Consider the following 23,031-nt stretch of genomic DNA (forward strand, 5'->3'; position numbering starts at 1 on the left):
GTATACAATCCATGCAGCTGGTTTGAACGTTGGCTCTAAATTGTTTATAAGAGACGTATCTATATTTGAATTTAACGGAAGTGTTTCAGGTTGAGTGAACTACATAAAGTGGTTGAGTGAACTACATAAGGTATATAGAATACTAGTGCTGTGTTTCAGGTTGAGTGAACTACATAAGGTGGTTGAGTGAACTACATAAGTTATATAGAATACTAGTGCTATGTCTTTTCTGTGGTGAAGGCAAACCCTACTTTGGTCTCCAGTCATGGTTGAACGTGAGAAGAAAACTGAGATAGAGAGAACAATGGCAGCGGCAACAAAGACACTTACCTACCTCCCTGAGGATCTCATTGTGACCGACATACTTTTGAGGCTTCCGTTGAAATCTCTTCTAAAGTTCAAATTTGCATCGAAACGCTGGTATGGTGTTATTTCCAATCCAGATTTTGTGAAAGCCCACCTCAACAGATCCTTCGCTACTAATACCAATCTCAACCTCATGCTCATACATAATCATCCGTTCAAACTCTACTCTCTTGAATTTGATGCATTGGAACAACCAACAGCAACGGTTGAAATGGATCAACCCCTTGGATTTTCATTCAACAAAGCCGAAGTAGTTGGTTCATGCAACGGTTTACTCTGTATAGTTAATTACTCGGAAGATGACATACTTATCTGGAATCCTTCTATCAGAAAGCACAGTAAACTGCCAATTACAATTCCACCTACATACTTTTGCAAGATTATTTATGGATTCGGTTACGACCCCAACTCTGATGATTACAAGGTGGTAAAGATTGCTAAGGGTTACGATGATGACAATTCTAATTGGCATTCCCTGGTGAAGGTCTACTCGCTTAGTACCAATGCATGGGTTAGAGTTGACGCCATTCCGTACGAATTCCGCAACATCTCTGGACATGGGCAGTTCGTAAATTCTGCTCTTCACTGGTATGATTTCGATGACAATTCTATGACTTGTTTTAATCTTAAAAATAACGAGTTTCGGAAGTTGTTACTGCCTGATCGTGAGAAAGATGAGTTCCTTTTCCATGTTTGCTATCTTAAAGAACGTCTCTGCTTGTTCCGTGAGTTCCACCTTAGTTCACATATTGAGTGTTGGATGATGGAGGAGTATGGCGTGAGAGAATCTTGGACGAAAGTTTTCTCCATTGAAAAAAAATTCCATAATTTTGATATTACGGCTTTATGTTTTTTGAAGAATGGTGAACTTTTGTATTCCCAATTTTTCTATCATGAGCATCTTTTACTAGGTTTGTTCAAGTATGATCCTCGCACAGGAAGGAATACGAGACTTCGGTATCGTCACGATGAAGGAATGAGGAACGCAACTAAGATGATGATCCATCGTGGAAGTCTTGTTCCACCCAACGCCAAAGATAGATGAGGAAAATGAAGAAACAGATATGAAGACATGAGAGATGAAGTAGATGAGGGAAAGTTCGAGGAGCGGATTTACGCTTCAAAGATTCAAGGTAATATTGCTTTGTTACAATTATTTATCCTCAAGAACTCGTTATGGATAAGTTTTCCTTTCTTTTGTCTCTGAAATTGCATTAAAAATTTTCATCAAAACGATTTTTTCAATCTTGAAGATTGGTGATTATATCCAATCCGAAGGTTGACGTCTTCACTAGTTGACCTCTTCACTAAGAAGGGTTGGTCATATTATTACTAATGGACAAACCTTTTGATCGTGATTCACAAAGTTTTTTGTTTGTTGACTCAAAGGTCTCTGCCATTCTTGTAATAACAGTCATTGAATGTGGAAAACAAAAAACATGTGTTGCAGTCAGCTTGCATGGGTATTAAACAAAGGATTGATTCACAATAACTGGCTTAAATTTAAAGGGTATTATTTAACAAGATAAGCATTAGTAATCAAACCCCAACCGTGCTGAGTGTAGTTCCTTTTTTGTACTCCCTAAGCTTATTGGTAATCCTATATTTCTCAAGATTCTATTTTGGTGAAAAATATTTCTTAAGATCCAACAAAAGATTTGGCTGAAAAAGAATACCTTTACACAAATCGGAGTCTAAGGAGAAGTTCCATGCTGAGAGAATTTATTTGCTCACCTCTATCGCTCATCATACGTTAATGGTATGTTTCCTCAACAAATCTAAGTTTTTTTTTTTTTTTTTTTTTTTTTTGGGGGGTAGCCAATAAGTCGTCCTCGACAAAAACTAGGCCCTCCTTGCTAGGTTGTCCGCTACAACATTAGCCAACCTAAGAATGTAGAAGAAATTACAAGACACAAAATAATTGCCCAAAGTAACTATATCTGCTACAATAGGCCAAATGCCTAAAGAGGCAGCAAAGGGGTCGTTCCTAACCAGCTCTATAAGGGATTTGCAATCTAACTCTACTAGCACGTTCTTCAAATCTTCTCCAAGTGCTTAAAGGATAGCCTTCCTCATAGCCCAGGCTTCTCCTTTAAAGTGGAGCTGAAATGGCCTTGATTGGGGGCCGAATGACTCCTAATAACAATGCCATACCACCTTGTGGGCTTTTTTCTTTAAAGGCTGCATCAGAGTTGACCTTGAAAAAACCGTGAGGGGGAGGTGTTCAAAATTGCTGTTGGACCATGGATTTTAGGAGTTTTGGTCTTCTTAGAATGGGCTTGTGAGAACTCCTCTAAAGTTGAGTGGGCCATCTCTGCAACTTGAGAAGGAGTCCAAGATCTTTTTTTAAAATATTGAGTCATTTCTTGCTTGCCATAGTTTCCAATACATAGAGACACATATGCAGGGATGGAGCCAAGATTGAACATTGGGAGAGGCCAAAATTGAACATTGGGAGGGCCGAATAATGAGTCTGGATCACCTCTCCGTCAAACGAACACTAATGTCTTTTCACCATACAGCATTGGTCCACTGTGGATCCTATCTCATAATATTTTATTGCATTCAAATGTGGGGTTCATAGTAAAAATTTTAATAAATTAATAGAAAGACTAAAATATAAATTACACATTGATAAGTAAATTATAAACAATATATTAAAATAAAATGTATGGGCTAAAATTGTGGAAAAAAAAATTTTTTAAATCGTGAAAGAAAAAGGTGAAAAAGAAATTGTGGGAGAAATATAGGAAAAAAGATAGACTTGATGATTTGAAGTCTATTAACTAAATATGGGATAAACACCCAATTTATCATAAATTAAGCAAAAAAATTCAATGATTATGATTAGATATAATTATATTAATGGCAGAAATTTAAACATCCAACTAATAAAACTTAAAATTTAAAAAAAAAATCAATAATTATGATTAGATCTGATAAAATCAATGGCAGAATTCTAACAAGATTTAAATTGCCATTAGTAGAATCAAAATTTTAGGAGAAAGAAATAACAACGAAATAAATAAATAAATAAATTATGTTTTATGGAAAGAATACTAGATAAACCGTGAGTGTTAGAGAGAGAGAGGGGGGAATAATTTGAGAAAGAGAGAGTGAATACTTGATAACTATGAATACGTGTTAACTACTCCAATATTTTGTGAGACTTGTGAGAAAAAAAAGAGAGAAAAAAATAGGGAATAAATAGAAATGAAAATATGAGAGAATAAATATGGAGAAATTCATGGATGGTGAGTTAGTTTTTAATTAGAATTTAACATTTTATTCCTTAAAACTATGGGTTTAATGATAACCATTAGATAATGATTAAGAAAGATATCTTTAACCATCATCTTTATGTTAAATTTTTTATTTTAATTTTTAAAGGGGGCCAAATAGTAGTATTTCACATGTAAAGTGCGAGAAATAAGTAAAAGAGATAGGGGTGTTTACAATTTTAAAAAAAATACCCCGGCCCCAACGTGCACATATGCCTTTGATTTTGTGGCTCTTTTCCATTGATCTACCTTGTGTTTTGCAAGTTTTGATGCCCAGTGATCCAAAGTTATATCCCGAGGGGGAACAATGGCCCAAGGAACTACAGAACCACACTGTTCTAGCGAATTTGCATCTTAAAATAATGTGCTCAATTTCTCCTTCCTCCCCCCACCCACATCTATGGCGGCTAGGATTGATTTTAAATTTTCTTCTGTTCATTCTTGATGGGGGCATTCCATTCATCTCAAGACACAAATTGACCATTCAATTTTAATTTCTCATCACAAGACATGAATTGGTCCTTCAATTTTACTCATAATATTTTCTTAACATCTTTTTTATTACACATTTAAGAGAAACGTCTCTAAATACTGGTAAAATAAACCCTTTTAATATATGAATATTACAGGAAGTCAGGGATCGAGAGTTATTGCGACCAAACTCCCCTTGAAACTACTTGGCTTGGCTAACAAATGCATTTGGGTAAGGTGGTAGGGGTATGTAATTCATCTGTTGTTATCACTTGAGGTCTGTCAGTGTGAATCAAAAACAAGTTACTCGCCCAAAGTAAGCATTATTTTGTGTGCTGTCATCTATTTGATGGATTTCCAACTTCAAAGTTGTAAGGTTGGTGGCTGAAGTCAAAATCCATTTATCAATTTCTTCAGAGAGAATCTACTTTATAAATCATACTTGATTTCCAAGATTCAGGTTGATTCTTGTTGAATCTTAATCCATGGAAATAGATTCCCCATCCTTGGTGAGTTAGCTTCTTAGGGTTGCACTTCTTTAAGAAGCTATTCTTTGGAAGGTAACTCACGCAAGTGACCCATTCATCTCATCTTTCTTGATGGTGTTGAGCCGACAAGAACCTTATTGCCTCCATTAGATTTTATTGAAAATCAGACTCTTCTACTGTTAAGAGTTTCGTCAGTTTGTTTATAGTCTTAGAGAAGCCGCCAGTGTAAAAAAGTATCCATGTACAATAAACCTTGTCGAAATGTCCTATGATAAATTAGTCAAATTTCATTTTGTTGCAACATGCCTAGTAACATTGCATCTCATAGCCATGTCTCTTTCTCTTGACAAATACTTTTTACCTTGCAATCCTCAAATGACACTTGGAACAAATTCAATCGTACAGTTGTAAAATTACAAGAAAAATTAACAAGTCCAAATATAAGTGCATGGAATTTATCATTGAATTCGTAACAAAATGGATTTCATTCTTAACATAATGGATTACACTTGATTCGCTTTTAAAATTACATTTAGATAGGTCACTTTTAGTCCAAAAAAAGTTTTCTTTTGCATATGGATTTCTGTAGTTTTTGGTAATAATTAATTAAGGACAAATCATAATTTTGATGACCAAAATACCCTTATGATGCAATGGTCAAGATTGTACCATGTATGTTATATCGATCTAAACCCTCAAAGAAGGATGGAAAACAAAATCAATAAATAAAATTAGAAAACAGAATGGGGGAACACCAATTTATAGGAGCAGATCCACAGAGTGATAACCAACGTGGAACACAAAGATCATAACTGAAGAGATTAGGAACCTATTTTATGGAAATGGGATTTCATTTGAGTTTCAATCAAGGGCATAATTTTATAAATTTAAAATCTTAAGACCTTTGAATATAAAATATAAAAAAATTAAAACTCCAATTATAATTTGTCTTTTTAATATAGGTCGTTCTCGAGTTCTTTCAGCTTTTCTGTTTCTTTCTCATCGTGGTGATGAGCTATTATTCTTTCCCTTCTGTCGTCTAGGTACGATTGCGAAAATCGCCGTCTTGCATACTTGTTTTGGTGAATCTAGGTTCTTGGTATGATAATATTGATGGTAGATGACGCTTGAAAGATTACATATCAAGGTGATTCTATTCGCCTGATTAGGTAATTTCATTCAATTTTTTTTTTTCCTTTTTCTCCCCCTGCTTTGTCGTTGGACTTTTCATGTTTTTGTTCCCACGGATCTTTGGCGTTGTTTTTTTTTCTTTTTTTGTCTTTTTTTTTTTTTTTTTTTTGGTATCTGAGGTTCATCCGGGCCCGTTTGCGCGCACCTTGATTACATCCTCAAGGTCGAACCCATGACATCTCCATTGAGAAATATGGATCTTACCACTCTGCCAACCCTACATTGACAATGATGAGCAATCTTTTCTTGGGTAATAGAAATGAGATTTCACTGAAGTTGTATAAGGGCATAATTTTGGAAAATTGAAATCTTTAAGACCCTTGAATATAAAATAAAAATATTAAAATTACAATTATAATTTGTCTTTTTAACATAAACCCGTTAGATCGAAATAGCACGTATAGTACAATCTTGACCATTGCACCATAAGGGTATTTTGGTCATCAAAATTATGATTTGTCCTTAATTAGTTATTTCTTAAAACTACAGGGCATCCATATGCAAATGAAAACTTTTTTGGATTAAAAGTGACCTGGACAAACCTTAAGGGGTCCAGCTGAAAATTACCCAAAAAATTATAAATACTCCTTAGTGTTAAGTGTTGGAGTTAAATGATGATGTCATCAGTTAACAAATATATTAAATACTCATTTGACCTTCTTTTCTTATGATTTCTTTTAAAAGATAAATTACATATAGACCTCTAAATTTCGAATCAATTACATCTACTATTCCTGAAATTTCTTAGATTGCTATGTTTTAGGGAGTCTTATATTACTTTCTTTAAGTTAATGTAATACATTAACATTTAAGTCCAATACTTAATAGCAAAGGGATATTTGTAATTGAATTTTTTTTTTTTTAAGATGTAATTGTTTTTTTTCAGGATAGTAGATATAATTGATTTGAAATGTACAAGGTCTATATGAAATTCCCCCCTTCGTGCCCCCATTTTTTTTCCTCCCAAGGCCACTATCATACATCATCTCCCGGGGAGGACTCCGACGGTGTTAAAACCAAAAATTATGTGGGGCCAACAAGTAAAAAATAATAAAATATGGCTATAGTATAGCTGAACGGACGTGTGAATATGTTAGATGATCGGCTCTAAATATTCACCTTCAGATTTGTTAAACTAAATCTGAATTGTTCAATAAATGCATATTTTTTCCTCCCATTATTTATGGATTAGTTAGGTTTAACATAATATCATCGGTTGTGGATTGCTGTTGGCGGTAACGTCTCTTTCTTCTTCCTCTATTCCTTCTCTATCGGCTTCACTGAAAACATTTTTACCTGCGTTCATCAAGATAGGAGTTCTACCCTTGCAAACCTTATGATTCCAATAGTTCTTTGTTGTCGTCTCGAAGAAGTTAAAAAGAAATCTCATTTCCCGATTACCTCCTTTTCTCTTGCCTCACTTGCAAACTCTCTCGATGTTTCTCACAGCATTGATAGTTGCTTTCCTGCTTTGGATTCTCAACTATCTTTGCTAAATTATGTTTCTCACAACAATTATCGTTGCTTTCCTGCTTTGGATTCTCAACTACCTCTACTAAATTATCTCTCCATTGCCGCGCATCCCATTATTCTTCTCCGTTATCTTACTCTCTTTTTTTTATCGTTTCTAGTTTTGTATGGTGAGGGAATGTTAAGAAATTCTGATTTGGAGCCTTCTAGTGTGAAATTTGTGGTTTCATTATGTTCATCGTAAAATTTAGAACGGTCCGAATCGAATAGGAGAGTTTATGGGATATCCGATAATAATCCGATCCGATAAAATATCCGATTATTGATTGATAATTGTCACTTTTTTACATTTTTTACTATAAATTTCTAATTTCCAAATCCGATTACCGGTATCTGAATCCGATTATCATCTATTTTTAAAGAAAAAATGTTAAATACGTTTACTCTAACTGGATACAAATTTATCCGGATATTATCCGATCCGATAACAATTATCAAAAATAAATAAATAAACTCCATCACCCTAATCTTGTGGACTCCATATAATTAATGCTCAACAATCACCCGGATAGTGCTTCTTTAAGGGGAGATGATCCGGACTAGTATTATACAAGCACATGAGCACTATTATACAAGGACGTGATCCGAACTCAAATTATTTTATTAAACATAAGGAATTATTGTATGTAATATAATCCAGTGATAATGCTGCCAGATAGGCAATGGAGTGGCACATGCACCTCCACCGCCACTATTTCGATAGGCGGAAAGTGAAACGTCACTGACCTAAAGGAAACGAACGCGACAGGGAGGACGTAAATTCCATATGTTTTTTTAATGAAAACTATTGTACTCTTTGACTTTTGTGGGCCCAGCCAACCCCATCAGCCTCCGTCCTTGTACTTTTACAGCGTGGCAATGAGTTGTCCTCTTCCAAAAAGCCGTTTACTAAAATTGCCCTAAACCTAGAGTGGCCCCACATACTCATAATTTCGGAATGGTGAGTCATGGCCTCGTGGGACCAAAGTCACCAAACAGAGCCTGAGACGGCACGGAACAGCAACAAAAAACAGCCACATCAATCAATCAACGTTGCTCCACGTAATTTCTATTATTCTTTTCAGGAAAAATTGCTCTTCGAACCAAGCATGAGCTCACTACTATATTCATTAATTTGCATCGAGATCTACAAATTTATTATTACTATAATAAAAGGCTAGCTAGCCATAATTAAGTATGGTGAGACTGAGATGAGGACCTCTTGATCCGGTCCAATTGAAGCCAAGTCGAACCAACCAGTTGGACCTTAGGGTGGAATTTGATTGATGTCGCACATCCGACGGTCATAGTGGGTCCAATGGTTCATGAATCTCCACTGTGATTTACTTTTCATTGTTATTCCGTGGGGACCACTGGAGAGATCCAAGGAATCGTAAAGAGGAACCGATCTTGAAAGGTCGTTTTCCTAGACGAAGGACTGTTGACACGTCAGCACTTTCGTGTAGATTCAAGGAGAATAATGATGGTGGGTGGGTAGGCATTGTGGGACCCAGTCACCGCCCCTGCATTTGCCGCTTCTGAGTTCTGATCCCTTTGGAGTTTGGTCTACGTCCGTATCATGAAATCAGAAACTCGTAAACATTCTTTTTCAGATATTATCTCACCAAAAATTCGAAAAACTGATGTCAATTACGGATTAACCCTCGAATTTCACCGTTGCTAAAGAATTACCACGGTGGCATTTCAGTCATTTAATAGTGATTACAAGTCTCACCATCCACTAACTATTAAAAGATTAAGCTACCCAAGAAAGCTAATTAACATATTAAGGGTAATTTTGATTCTGCATAAAAGTAGGGTTAAATTGCAGCTGGCCTTTTCGAAAGACAGTAATTTTTTTTTCTATCTCTAGAGATTAATTAATTCCTACTAGAGATCAGTGTAGGTGCATGGAATAATGGTTAGTTACCTCCAAACCCTACTGCACAAAGCACAGAGTCACACACCCAAAGAAAATGTATGATGGCTAAGCTGAAATTTCCCACCACCATTTGGCTTTTCCAGCTCAAATTGTGCAAAAAGTTAGAATAATTTACCTATTGAAAATCATATCTATCTACCTTTAATATTTTCTCTACCATTGCTACCAGTCAATCCAATGTCCTAAATGTCAGTGATATGATATCACAATTTGCGAAGATTCTCTGGGTAATGTGAATAATACTATTTTATTGTCCGTTCAATTCTTACCATGTAGACAAGTAGATCTCTCTCTCTCTCCAATGTCTATAAATACCTCTCTCATGATCATCTCTTCACACAAATTCACCATTACAGCTCCCTTTCCTTGTCTATAACCTCATTCTTTCAATCTTCTACTAGTTTGGTTACTGTGTTTTACACTTTCTTCCCTTTAGAGATCCAATGGCCACAGCTGAGGTAATGAACTACACCCATGGCTTTTATTCATTTCTTTCGATAAACCCTGCTACTTGGATCTGCTAAAACAATATTTGAGCAATAAATTCATGTTTTTCAAGAAACCCATCTTATAATTTTGTATGAATAGAACTTGGTTAGCTCTGAAAGTTAAGATTTGATTTATTATATTTATCTTTGAGTTCCTGAAAGTTGTTGTGTAATCTGTAAATATTATATATGACAGGTAGCACAGGCAACAATCTGAAAGTTAAGATTTGATTTATTTTACTTATGTTTGAGTTCCTGAAAGTTGTTGTGTAATCTGTAAATATTATACATGACAGGTAGCACAGGCAACAACTGCATTGCCAGAGAAGGAGATTGCGACTGAGGAGTTGAGCAAGACGCAAGAGCCAACCACAGAAGAAGCTGTAGCACCAACAGAGTCAGTGCAAGCTCCAACCACTGAAGAAGCTGCAGCAACACAAGAGACAGTAGCAGAGGAAGTACCCAAGGAAGTACCAATTGATGTAGTCAAGGAGGAAACAGCTGCTCCTGAAGTTGAAGTTCCTGCAGTGGTGGAAGCTAAGGAAGTAGTGGAAGCAGCAAAAGAGGAAACAAAAGGAGAAGCTAAGGAAGAGCCAGTAGAAGAGAAAAAAGAAGAAGAGGTGGCCGCAGCAGAGCCTGTGGTGGAGGAGACAAAGGAAGAATCCAAAGATTCTGGTGAGGTAGCAACCGCTCCAGCGGAGGAGACACCTGCCAAAGAAGAGAAAGAAGGCGAAGCAGCAGAAGAGAAGGTTAGTTCTGAAACTCCAGTGGAGAAGACGGAGGAATAAGATCCTATGGATGCATAAGTGAGTGTGATAGTGCGGTTTCAAGTGTCCTTCAGGGTTTACAAGTGGAGGTTTCTGATGGTGATATTTAATATCTATATATTTAATTAAGATAAAATGTAACTAGGAATGGAAATAAACCTCTTGGGCCCACAAAATGACATAGCAGCGTCCACGTGCCAGACTTTTTTTTTTTTTTTGAAAAGATGAGTGTATACACGTGGTTTGCAGTGTAACTTTGTTGGATCCAGGTGAGAGATATGGATCTGGTGTTATGCTTATGCATGTAAGTTAATGTAGTATAATGAATGATGATAATATTATATTAGCATTATTCTACGAGCTTATGGGAATGTTTTCTTTGTTCAGCTTTATGCATTAATGGATTTTTTTTTTCTTTTTTTCTTTTTTGGCGGGGGCCGGGGGTTGGGGAGGGTGGGGACCAATATATGCAGGGGTGTCAACGGTTCGGGTTGGGCCGGTTTCGGGCTGAAAAGCACTCAGCCTAAACACGGTCCATTAAGAAAATAACGGTTTCAGGTCGGTTTTGGGCCAGTGCAGTTTGGGTTCGGGCTGACTAACAGTTTGGGCTAACGGTTTCGAATTGGGTTTACTAACGGTTTGGGTTTGGGTTTACTAGCGGTATGTTTTAAGTACTTTGTTGATGTATGGAATTTATCAAGAGCATGTAAACACATATAAGCATTAAGTTCTCTTCAAATATCTTGTGTTGGGTGTTCAAAACCAAAAACTCTTTTTCTACAAAGGAGTAAAAATTATAGAACTAATATACAAAAGAAAACTAATATCTTGATGAATTTTAGTGGGTTGTATTTGCCTATTCTCCTTTCCCTTCTTAACACTTGTAAAAATGGATCAAAATAAAGCATTAAAAGATTTTCAAATGATAATACATTTGCTAAATATTTACTAAACCCATCTTTCAAATGGCGAAAGCTTTTACAAGCTTGTTGTTTGCATATTCCAAAGCAAAACAATTAAGAAAACAAATAGAAATTTAGGGGATTTCTTGGATTTTACATTTAGATTTATTTTATTTTATTTATTTATAACGGGTTTAACGGGTTGGTTCGGGTTTGAGCCAAATAGTTCGGGTTGCCCAGCCCGAACTGTTGCGGGCTGAGGTTGTTCAGTCCAAACACAACCCATTAAGCTTCGGTGCGGGCCGGTTCAGTCCGATTTTAATGGTTCGGGTTAGGTTTTGACACCCCTAAATATATGTTAGGGAAAGAATTGAACCATGATCCCTTCCTTAAAGTTTTCTATTGCATGTTTACAAATCAATTATTAAAGAATGTAAAGTTTTCATATGCTTCTTGAGGCCATGTTAGATTTGGTCATGTGAGGCATCAAAATAACATGGTTGCTGATTGGTTGTCTAAGAAGCGGCATATTGGAAGAGGGGGTCTGGTCTTTTTCAATGATCTCCGCAAGAAATGACAAACATCCTTAGAGAATATTTTCTCAAAAGTTGTGATTTAGTTTGATTTTATTTTATTTTCTGGGTCTTTTGACCCCGTTTTGTAACCAAAAAACAAAAGAATGTAAGGTTTTCATATGCTTTAAAATTCATTTTTTGTTACACCCATCCAATGAAGCAAACTCATAAATAATGTAAAACTATATTTATAATTTACTATTTTAATTAATAGAAGCTTTTTTTTTTAATCTTTCATTAAATAAAAAAATAATAAATTTTATGGATTAGTCTAAACTTTCAATAATAGATTTCGACAAATGAATCAGGAGTGTTTGATATTTTGAGAACCATCTCTTAACAAAGATTTGTGATATTCTTGTTTTTTTTTTTTTTTTTTTTTGGTAATTTAATCAAAAAAAAAAAAAGTGGGACTAACTTAGGGCAAAAGATAATTGTTAGAATGAATGTAAAAGAATCAAGAATAAAGAAAAATAAATTGAAGTAGTACAGAGATTTAGTGTGGTTCACAAATTAATATGGTATGCTACATATTTGCAAGCACTACAAGATAAAAACTTTCGCCATGTAAGAGAAGATTATAATGAAAATCTCTCTATCAATTGCCAAAACCGCAGTAATAAACTCTCATTTAAAACTCTAAGGCGAAAATTTTAAATCTCACAATGACTTCATATATAAGAAAACAAAAGGTATATATGTATAGAATTTAATTGGATAAATAGGTTGACATATTGTTGCCTTAATCAAGTCCTTTGCTTTCATCATAAATCTTATAAATTAAGTCATTCAAGTCATCCACCAAAATATCTAAGCGCAAATCAATGTTAATGCTTAGTACGAGAATTCAAGTCACATATGACACCAACCCCTTAGTCTAAGATACAAAACGTTAACCACCTCATATGTTTCACATGGTTGTTGTATCCAAACATAGAAACATGACAGAAATGTATCACTCTAGTCTCATTTTATTTTGGGTGAAGACCCTACTCTCATTAGAATGTCAAAATCTCATAGAAGAAGTTCTTTGCCAAGTAGGGCTGCAACAGAGTAGAGCTACATAAGGTTTTCCAATCTCAATCCTAGCCCTATATATTCTTTGCTAAGCCCATTCTACTTCTAGCCCTAATTCAAGATCATGGATTCTTGTCCCTAACCTTAAGCCCTCTAAGGTCAAGCCAAGCCTATTCCTAGTCTGATTGGGCTGGGTCGAGATGGGTTGGCCCTAGCCTTGATTGGTCCTAACATTTTCCTTGTCTTTGTCCCTGATTGACTTGTCCTTGTCCATGGCTCTGATTGGCCCTATTCTTGGCCTAAGCCCTGATTGGTTTTATCCTTGGCCCAAGCCCTTATTGGTCATATCTCTGTCATTGTCCCTAATTTACATTGTCCTATGTTTAATGACCCTATCATTGTTCTTGATTGGTAATTTTCATGTCCCTGATTAAATTTGAATCACATATAATCATAAATGTAATTGATAAAAAGCATAATTTTACCTATTGCTAATTTTAAATCCACTAATATATAAAATTATAAATAGAAAGCAATAAACCTGTATGTTACCATTATTTTTTTTTCTTGAAATATTTCATAGACCTATATAAAATATGAGATATGTAAGATCCTTGACATTAGTAGCCAAAAAAGGTTTGAGATGGTAGCAATTGATCAAGAAGATCAATAGGTATGCCATGAGGAGATTTGTAGTTTGTGGCCCGAATGGTGTTGATACTTCTTTTGGTGGCAACAATTAGAATTGGTGTCATTTAATTCTCTAGTGCCCGGCTCAAAAATAAAAAGCATTCAATGTCAAGCATGTGAACCTCATCAATGAACAAAACCTTATCGACGGATTTGATAAAATAAAGAGTTTATAATCATAGCTAAACCTTATGTTTTCATTCATAATTGCTGGATCAATTATAATCCATATCCAAAATCTTGCTAGAAAGTAAATCAAGGGTATTTAATCTTATAAAAAAAAATTTAAAAAAACACACAAAAAATAGTATTTTATTCACAAAAATAACTATCTATCCTTAGGTCAACTTTTTAAAATACTGCAGGAGAGGTAAATGAAGTATGTCAATATTTTTTAACTAAAATTGACTCAAATCTAAGGCCTCAAGGAATAAGAATTATCCTAAAAACTAATATAAAAACTAGGTTCACTAACTCACATTCTAACATGATTAAAATGACTAGGGTCAAAATTAATGCCTAGATCAAGGTTAATATATTATATTTTTTGGTAAACAAGTCCTTCATTGAGAATAAGCACGAGATACAATCGAGGAATCCAGATCAAGGAGACCAAGGATTCGAGGACTGGAAATGAGCCATGCTATCTCTAGCGTAAAAAATAGGGCCCTCCTGACTAGACAGACAGCACAACTGTTATTCTTCCTAAAAGCATGGCCAATTCTTCCTAGACAATCAGCCCTGTTAACTCCTTCTTGCTAGTTCCGCTATGTTGACTAATTAGCTTCCACAAATTTATCCACCAGTGCATTTCAACCTCCTCACATTTTGGAATTACATAAGATAAAGGAGAGCCAAACCAAATCATTCTTGCAAAGGGGCTAGACAAGAATATATGATTGATGGTTTCCTTCTCCTTCCCCACATCTGGTGCAAACAGGGTCGATTGGAACTTATCTTCGATTCAGCCCATCTGCTGAAGTTAAATCTCTCGCAATTATTCTCCACATGAATTGCTTATACTTTGGGGGTGACATAGAGCTCCAGATTGTCTCCCAAATATCATTTCCGATGTAAGCCAAATTGATTCTACCCAAGGTAGATGGCTTTGCTCTTATCTCCTCATCTTTTAGGATGCAAAGGGCTCTATATGCTGATTTCACACTAAATACACCATTCCTTGAAGCTGTCATGTACTGTTCATCCTCTTGCGGGAATAAGCTTAGATTTATTTTTAAGATTGCTTCTCCGTCCTCTTTATTAAACAATGCTTTGATCAAATCCCTCTTCCACATCCTCTCTCTTTGGTCGATTAGCTCTCCCACCCACTGTATGTTACACTCCTAAAATTAGTTTGACTTCACCTTTTATAGCGGAAGAGAAGGGACCCAACTATCAAGGTTAATATGAGGGTCAATATTAGGATGAAATCTATAATTAAAGTCAAGCCAAAATCAAGGTCAAGATCAGGCTCAAGACTAGAGACCAAATTAAGGTTAAGATCATGGTCAAAATCGGGGTCAAGATTAGGAATAGGATCAGGGCCAAAATCAAGGTCAAAATCAGGAACAAAATTAGAGCCAAAATTAGGGACAGAATCAGGATAACAAATAAGGGACAAGTGGGGATAAGCCAAGGGGCCAAATAATAATCCTAAGCCTGTCCTTAATTCTGATTCAAGGCTGGAATATTTTGGCCCTTATCCACCTTTAAGACTAAAATCTTAAGCCCAAATCCTATTCAGACTCAGGGAGAGTCGGGGCAATAAGGCCAAACTTGCACCCCTATTGCCAAGTACATACGAAGCCTCTAGAAGCCCATGGTGGAGGGATTCTCTCTTTGCCCATTTCACCAAGTGTGAAGAGAAACTTGACAATTAAATATTATTGGTAGATCCATCTAACTAGGCTCAATTTTAGCTGTGTGTTATATATGGGGGTTTGATGAAATCAAATCCGACGATATTCAGTTTCGTGTACTCTCCATCAATGGAAAACTTGAAATTTGATTTGGAATTTGGAAGGAGGAAAACCTGGTGAGTTCAAATATCAACTTAGGTGTCAAACTAAGTTTGTAGATGTATGACAAAGATACATGAAGAAAACACAATAATCTACCCTCACAAATGGAACATCTGAATTCAAGAAAAACCTCTACCCAGAGATGTAGTAACGTTTGTTTTTTGGAAAAATAATTAGAGCTTCTATGTCTAGAATGTATATCTAGAATTTTAGATACATGGTAAGATAAATAACCACCCAACCCTCCATAGATAATAAATTTATTTTGTTAAAATTTCCTTAATGTGGCTTTTCTTCCTGTTGAGCCCAAATCACCAAATAAGGGAGCACTAGTGGTCCACAGAGGAACTTGCTTTTTCAATTGAGCAGGTTTAGGTGGCCTTTAACTTATACATATGCATGTGATCAAGAAGCTTCCTTGATTGGATGGATATGCTTTATTACCATATATGCCCACATTGGGCTCTATTGATTAAGACACTATAAGAAAGGTCATTAATTATTTCTATATTAAAGCAAAGGTCATTAATTATTTCTATATTAATAAAATTATTCCTTCCATTTTGAGGGTAAAACAAACCGATAAAAACCAACGCGAACTCCGAAAGTTAATGATTTAAAACCATGTATGATGTATCAGAGCTACATGGTGATTTGACCCAAAAAAGATCGACCTTCTGGGAGTTTGGGAGATTAACTTCTTTTCTTTTTTTGGTAGAAAGATGCATTGAATATATATATATATATATATATATATATATATATTGTAAACGAATATTTCATTTATATACAACTTGAGATGTTCATGGGCCAGATCAAATTAATTATCACGACGTAACAAAACTATGAAAACGGTGAGATAATTAAAAACATATGCACCAAGGCAGAAGATTTACATTGTTCACACAAGTGTTACTCCATTGTTGAGCAAAGAATGTTTAATGAGATGAAGTAATAAAGTACAGTCCTAAATTATTTTTTTGCTCTTAATTTTTTTTTTTTTTTTTTTTTTTGGTAAATATCACTTATTATCTCTCTTAGCTGAACAAATAGCACTTAGACCCCCTCTTAGTTGGATAATGTTACTTACTTCCCTCTTCCCTAGTAAATATATCAAACACTTCCCCTCTGTTAACTTTCTCGATTAAATTTAACTTTTGCCGTTAAATGCTTTTATAAAACCCCAAACTACCCTTAGCTGAAAACATTTTTTTAATTTAAATTCTAAATTACCATAATCACCCTAGTAGTTAAAATAATAAATTATTCTCAATTAAAATAATTGTTAAAAACCAAAATACCATAGTTAAAACCCAAATTATTTTTAATTATCAAAACCCCAATGTACCCTCTTTTTTAAAAAAAATTATCAAACAACTAAAAAAACATGTACTACTTGATAACAAAATGCAATTTAAATTGAGAAGATGATGAGTCAATTATCTCCTCCCTTTTTTTTAACGTTTAAATTAAAGAATCAAAGATAATCAAGGGTGTTTCGTGGTCTTAAAAATAACATAAATTGAGGGTGTTTTGGGCTGTCTCAATTTAAATTGCATTTTGATATCAAGTAGTACGTGTTTTTTTAGATGTTTGGTAAAATAAAAATAAAAAAGGATACGTTGGACTTTTAATAATTAAAGATAATTTAAGTTTTTATTATTATATTATTTGAAGATAATTTAGTTGTTTTAACTGCTAGGGTGATTACAGTAATTTAGGATTTAAACTAAAAAATGTTTTCAGGCAAGGGTAGTTTGGGGTTTTAGAAAAATATTTAACTATAAAAGTTAAATTTAACCGGAAAAGTTAACAGTAGGGAGGCGTTTGATATATTTGCTAGGTAAGATGGGAGGTAAGTGACATTATCCAACTAAGAGGGGGTCTAAGTGCTATTTGTTCTACTAAGAGGGGGAGGTAAGTGATACAAACCCTTTATTATTTTTTATTATTTTTATTGGGGTTTTAGTCATGTTGAAAGACTATTTATAATAACCCTAAAACACCCTTATTTCGTAAAAAGACTAAAATACGCCTGCACCCAACAAAAAGCCCAAAAAATGAAACAAAGACTTCCAAGATTTGAAGCCTATTAGGCATGCTCAAAATTTTCAGATGACCCACTGCAAATAAGAGGTGATTAGCATAAAAGGGTAATCAACATAAAAAGAAGAAGAAAAACCAAAATTAGTTGAGGAAATTTGTCTTCACTATACATCTCTCTATGGGCGCTTGAATTGCTTTGGGGCCGGGCTGTCCAATCCAAGAAAGCTGAACTGGGCCAAGAAATTTTCAATTTCACGTTGGGCCTTTTCTTCAAACATAAGAACCAAAATTAGTTAAGTTATGAAGAATTGCAATAATTTAGTGACAGTAAAAGATTACGTTATAGATACTTCAGCAGAGAAAAGAAAAGAAATTATTTCCTCCTAAATGATTTTGCTTGTTAAAATTTCCAAAGGTGAAATGCATTTAGATGGAAACTTTCCACATGATTACCATTAAGAAAAGGACCAAAAACTTCAGTGCCAGCTGAGGCTTTCATGGCAAAGCTTTTATATATACTGCACACGGAGAGAGACTTCTGTGCTTTTAAGTTGTGTTGGGCTGTTCATAGAACTTTTGAAAGGGCAAATGCATAAAAAGGTAAAAGAGTGATGAGCAGAGCAGGAATGAAAGAAAAGGAGGTGTGTGTATTTTAGTTCATGTTTTGATATGATTAGAATGTGTCAAGGATGAAAAAGGTAGCATAGAAAGTAAGTAGGAGCCACTCCTTTATTAGTGTCAAGGAGAGTCACAAAGTTTTAGTTGAATTTTGCAACAAACCTCTCTTCAGGGAAATGGGAGAGAGCTGAGCTACATGTGTTTAAAGCTAGGTGCGTGACAGCAAATGGAATGAAAGCATCAACCCCAGGGGTAGGTGAGTTGGTAAGAGATGATCATCTAATGAAATGCGAGGTTCTAAGTTCAATTTCTTATACCCTTGAGTTCACCTACATAGGGTATTTAGTGTTTATCTTTTGTTGTTTTGAGTGAAAGTTAAACGATTCTCATACAATTCTATTGTGACTTTTTTTTTTCGTATGAAAAGGGGGGTGCAATCCCTACTGTGCAATATTTGGACTTTCGAGTTTGACCTATGCAAAACTACCATATGACATGGTTGTATGGTCAATATGGATTCATGAAAATAGTTGTGTTAAAAAACCTTAAACTTGTGCATCAAATATAAAGAATAAAAAAAAAAACAAAAGGATTAATGTAAGAATCATATCAAGTAATGAATAATGGTAAAGGATTAAACCTAAAGAGAGATGCTGGAAGACCAAAACTTGGTAACTAAAAATCAAGCTCTGTCTAGGCCGCAGGTGGTGTTGGTTAATTACTATTTCTCTATACTCGAAATTTAAGGGAGAAAGATCTTTACCTAGATTTGCTTTCCCAATATAGAATTATTGCAACGAAAGTTAATTTGGATTCCATGTCCTCGTTCTTCCACGAACACGTCACTAGTTTGATTCCACAATCACGAGGAAATTGAATGTATTTTACAACCCAAATGTTTTTTGGATGGAAGAAAGCAAAGACCAAAAATAATGAGAATATTCACTAAAAAAGTTCTTCTTCTTGAGTTTTCTTGGACAGAGGGAGAGAGAGAGCTGCCTTTTAAGAAATCTCACGTATCGGTTATGTGATCACCCAAATAATGAGGTGGTTACCAAAATATATAATCTTATATTTTGTAACCACTCAAAAGATGAATTCTCAATTTTGCCCTTAGACATATTATAATTAATAAAACCCAACCGGTGGTATTTTGGATTTCTCCACTGATTGGGTGGCTGAAATTAAATGTGGATGGATATTCTATTGAAAATCCGAAAAATGGAGGAGCAAGTGGATTTGTTCGGAAATGAATTCTCAAATGTAGTTTTTCTCCTTTACGAGTGCTATTATTGGAGGCTTGTACAAATTATGAAACAGATCGAATGTCAAGACTTTTCAAAAGGCTTTGAATTAGCATGCGAGATCGGTATTGAAAATTAAGGTGTGGGTGGAATGTGAGCAACGGCTGTCGTGATCATTATCCATTAAAAAAAACCTGCCATGATTTGTTGCGCAACATTGAAATGTGTAAACTAAATAGGGTAGAAGAATTTCCATTGTCTTAGAGAGAATAATACTATTACTTGACTTCTTTCTATGTTAAAGCAAAGTTTCAAACATGGTGTTTCATTACGGTTTGGCCAGCTTTGATTAGAGTCAGACTGTGTTGCCTGATGCAGCTAGGTAGCCAAGGTTTTTCCTTGACTCCTTGTCTATATATACATCTGCAAGGTATATCGTTGACACATGGCGATATATCGCCGTGTCACTGGGGGACAACACGAAACCCCCCGCGACACGATTTATTTTTTTTTATCGGCGATATATCACCGATAGTCGACTTTTTCAACAACCTTCAACAGAACCACCTCCACCCCCACCTCTGGAACCCCAAGCCAAAACCACCTCCACTCGAACCAGAACCCTGCCGCCCACCGGTCTTGAGAGGGGTATGTTGTGGACTATGTTATGAGGGATATGGAGGGGGACCATGCGAATTGGGTTATGGAAGACCAGCCTAGTACGATGCTTTTGCAAGACCACCTCCGTCGTGCTATTGTGGCTGCGGAAGATTGCAGCAACAGTGTTCACGGCGACACAGGTAAACATGTCGAACTGTGCTGCAAGGTAAAAGGGTTCAATCCAGCCAATGCGTACAGGCCTGTGGGACTCCCTAAAAAGTGGATTCCTTTTCCAAGTTCCAAGAGAATATGAATTGATGGGATTCTTGAAACAATGCCAATGGATATTTGGACTTTTTATTTTGGAATCAAAAACTTTATATTATGGTGAACTATTACATAAATCACATGAATGTTAAATTCGTGATTTCTTCATTAAGACGTGCTGGTCATTACCGACTAAGCAACCCAATAGATATTTTAGACTTTTATGCATCCACAAAGCAAAAGATGGTGGCACTCCATTGGTCCCATTCATCATTTTGCTAAGAAAAAACATTTATCTATCTTTGAATATAATTTAATTTAGAAAATTATTTTAAAAAAAATCTTGAGGATTCTATGGCTGCTAGTTCGAGTAGTCATGACTTTAGGTTTATTATTATTAAAAATAAAAATAAAATAAAATAAAAAACCGTTGTTAGTGATAACAAGAATAGAAGTGCATACCAGGAAAGAAGGGAGATAATACTTCATCTTTTTTCTTTTGGAAAATTAGATGTAGAGACAGAGCTATTCTAGAGCACCATGGCCAATCCTAATATTTGAAAATTTAACCTCTTTTTCAAAATTTTAAAGTATTTCCTATTATCCTCTTTCGATGTCTGAAATATCATTACTTCCGATAAAGATAATGAAATAGAAAAGTGATTGTCTTAAATTTTTAAAAGGTTTTTTTTTTCTTTGGTCAAAATCTAAGAACTTCTATTTTTAGTCCCTGTTACTTTCTTATCATTTTCACATTTTTAAAAGAGTTGCCAAGTGGTAATGATTGTATGCACCTCTTAGTGAAAATGTCATAAGTTCAACGCTTCCTATAGTCTATGTAATATTAATAAAAATTGAAAAGAAAAAAAAAAGTAAAAGTAAAAGGACAGTATATTATATAGAATAATACATGAGAGAGGAAGAAAATTCTATATTTTTTAACATGTGTAAAATCTCAAAACAAGATCTTATTCTTTTTGTAATAAATTAATTAAAATATAATTTAATATCATTAATTATCCTAGAAAAATATTAATCACCTTTACTTTAAAAAAAAAATTATATCTTACTTTAAAATTGAACACGAGCAAAAATCCAACCATATAGATTAAAATATTTCATTTGAGCACAAAATATAAGGAAACCAAAGGAATTTAAGTATGCATTTGGTAACGTTTCCATTCTGAGAAACTAGTTCTTATGAAAAATCGTTTTTTAATGTTTCTGTGCTGAAAAACCGTTCTTTAGTTGAAAATGGGCGTTTGATAAATTCGTTTTGAAAATATTTTTAAAATACTAAATAGAATATATTAGTGTTTTTTTTTTGTTAAAAAATAAGTTGGTGTTTGATAAACTTGTTCTAATGCTTCAATTTGAACCAATTTTATCACTTCCGTTTCTGTTCTTTGGTAAAAACATTTTTTTTACGTTTTGTAAAAAGCGTTCTTTAGAACACTTTTCTGACTGGTCCGTTCTTAAAGAATAGAATAACGAACCGTTTTATCAAACGCCTCTAACCCGTTCTTCCGTTCCCAAAGAACAGAAGAACGCCAGAAACATTTTTTAAAATTGTTATCAAACGCACCCTAAGGATTCTTATTCTATTTGAATGGTTTAAATTTCTAGATCATGAAATCTACTTTATCGTTTGATATACGTTGGAGGTTGGACATCTTATTTCGCTTGTGCATCTTGTATTTATCACATAATTTTTTTGTTTATGGTACGTGGTGCTTTCAAAATCAAATTGTTATAATCTCCTTCCCCTTTGTAATATCACTTGTTGAACTTAAAAATACTTTATATCATAAATATTAAAGAGTCATGAAAAAACATACACACCACAATAAACAAATGTCTGTTTATCACCCAAAACAACTAGAGCAATCACATCGATGTGGAGACTGCGAATCAAAAGTTATGAAAGAATGAGTGGCTCTTATATGTTGGAGCAAAAATGACCATTAGTTCGTAAAGTCTTGACTAGTTCTTCCATGACAAAGAACAAACGTTACCAAAGAGTCTCGAAGGAGCAAAAATGACTATTAGTTCGTGAAGTCTTGACTAGTTCTTTCATGACAAAGAAAATACCAGAATATACCAAAGGTTGATTGATTCTTCTACGGTGGAGCAAAATCACCATTAGTTCATCAAGTCTTGACTGGTTCTTCCATGACAAATGACCAAACACCGAATGTTACCAAAGATTTTTCTTGCGAACAAGTCAGTTTTAGATGTATTGGGGTCAGTCAGTGTTGTGTCTCATATCTGATCTTGATCTTTACCTAGTTGGATTGATTCTCGAACAATCTTCCGAGCAAGAAGATGGTGATCAAACCTGCAAAAGAGGTTAGACGCAAACCGGTTAGGATGCCGGACAACTGCCTCGATGGCTAAGTCAGTCGGGGATTAGATTAAGGTCTCGAGCGAGTGCTGCTTAGGAATTCACTAGAAAATGTTCGTGTGTTTACCTAAAGATTGAATACTTGTTAAGGTGTGTGTGGGTTACCTTACTTAGAACCGACAAGTCCCGATCACTAGCTTGCCT

General features: G+C 34.8%; 2 protein-coding genes across 2 annotated transcripts; both read left to right on the forward strand.

Moving 5' to 3' along the window:
* Window positions 1-265: 265 nt before the first annotated feature.
* On the forward strand, window positions 266-1,411 carry LOC149002904 (F-box protein CPR1-like). The gene has a single exon (XM_089138783.1). It carries the CDS (start codon window positions 266-268, stop codon window positions 1,409-1,411), a length of 1,146 nt encoding a protein of 381 aa, XP_088994909.1.
* Window positions 1,412-9,574: 8,163 nt separating this feature from the next.
* Window positions 9,575-10,860, forward strand: LOC149002905 (uncharacterized). The gene is made up of 2 exons (XM_089137517.1): window positions 9,575-9,706; window positions 10,033-10,860. The coding sequence occupies exons 1-2, from the start codon at window positions 9,692-9,694 to the stop codon at window positions 10,522-10,524; spliced, it is 507 nt and encodes a 168-aa protein (XP_088993643.1). The 5' UTR covers window positions 9,575-9,691; the 3' UTR covers window positions 10,525-10,860.
* Window positions 10,861-23,031: the final 12,171 nt, after the last annotated feature.

This window comes from Hakea prostrata, chromosome 10 (assembly GCF_041222555.1).
Source record: "Hakea prostrata isolate BN-2017 chromosome 10, UWA_Hpros_2, whole genome shotgun sequence".
Classification (NCBI taxonomy): domain Eukaryota; kingdom Viridiplantae; phylum Streptophyta; class Magnoliopsida; order Proteales; family Proteaceae; genus Hakea; species Hakea prostrata.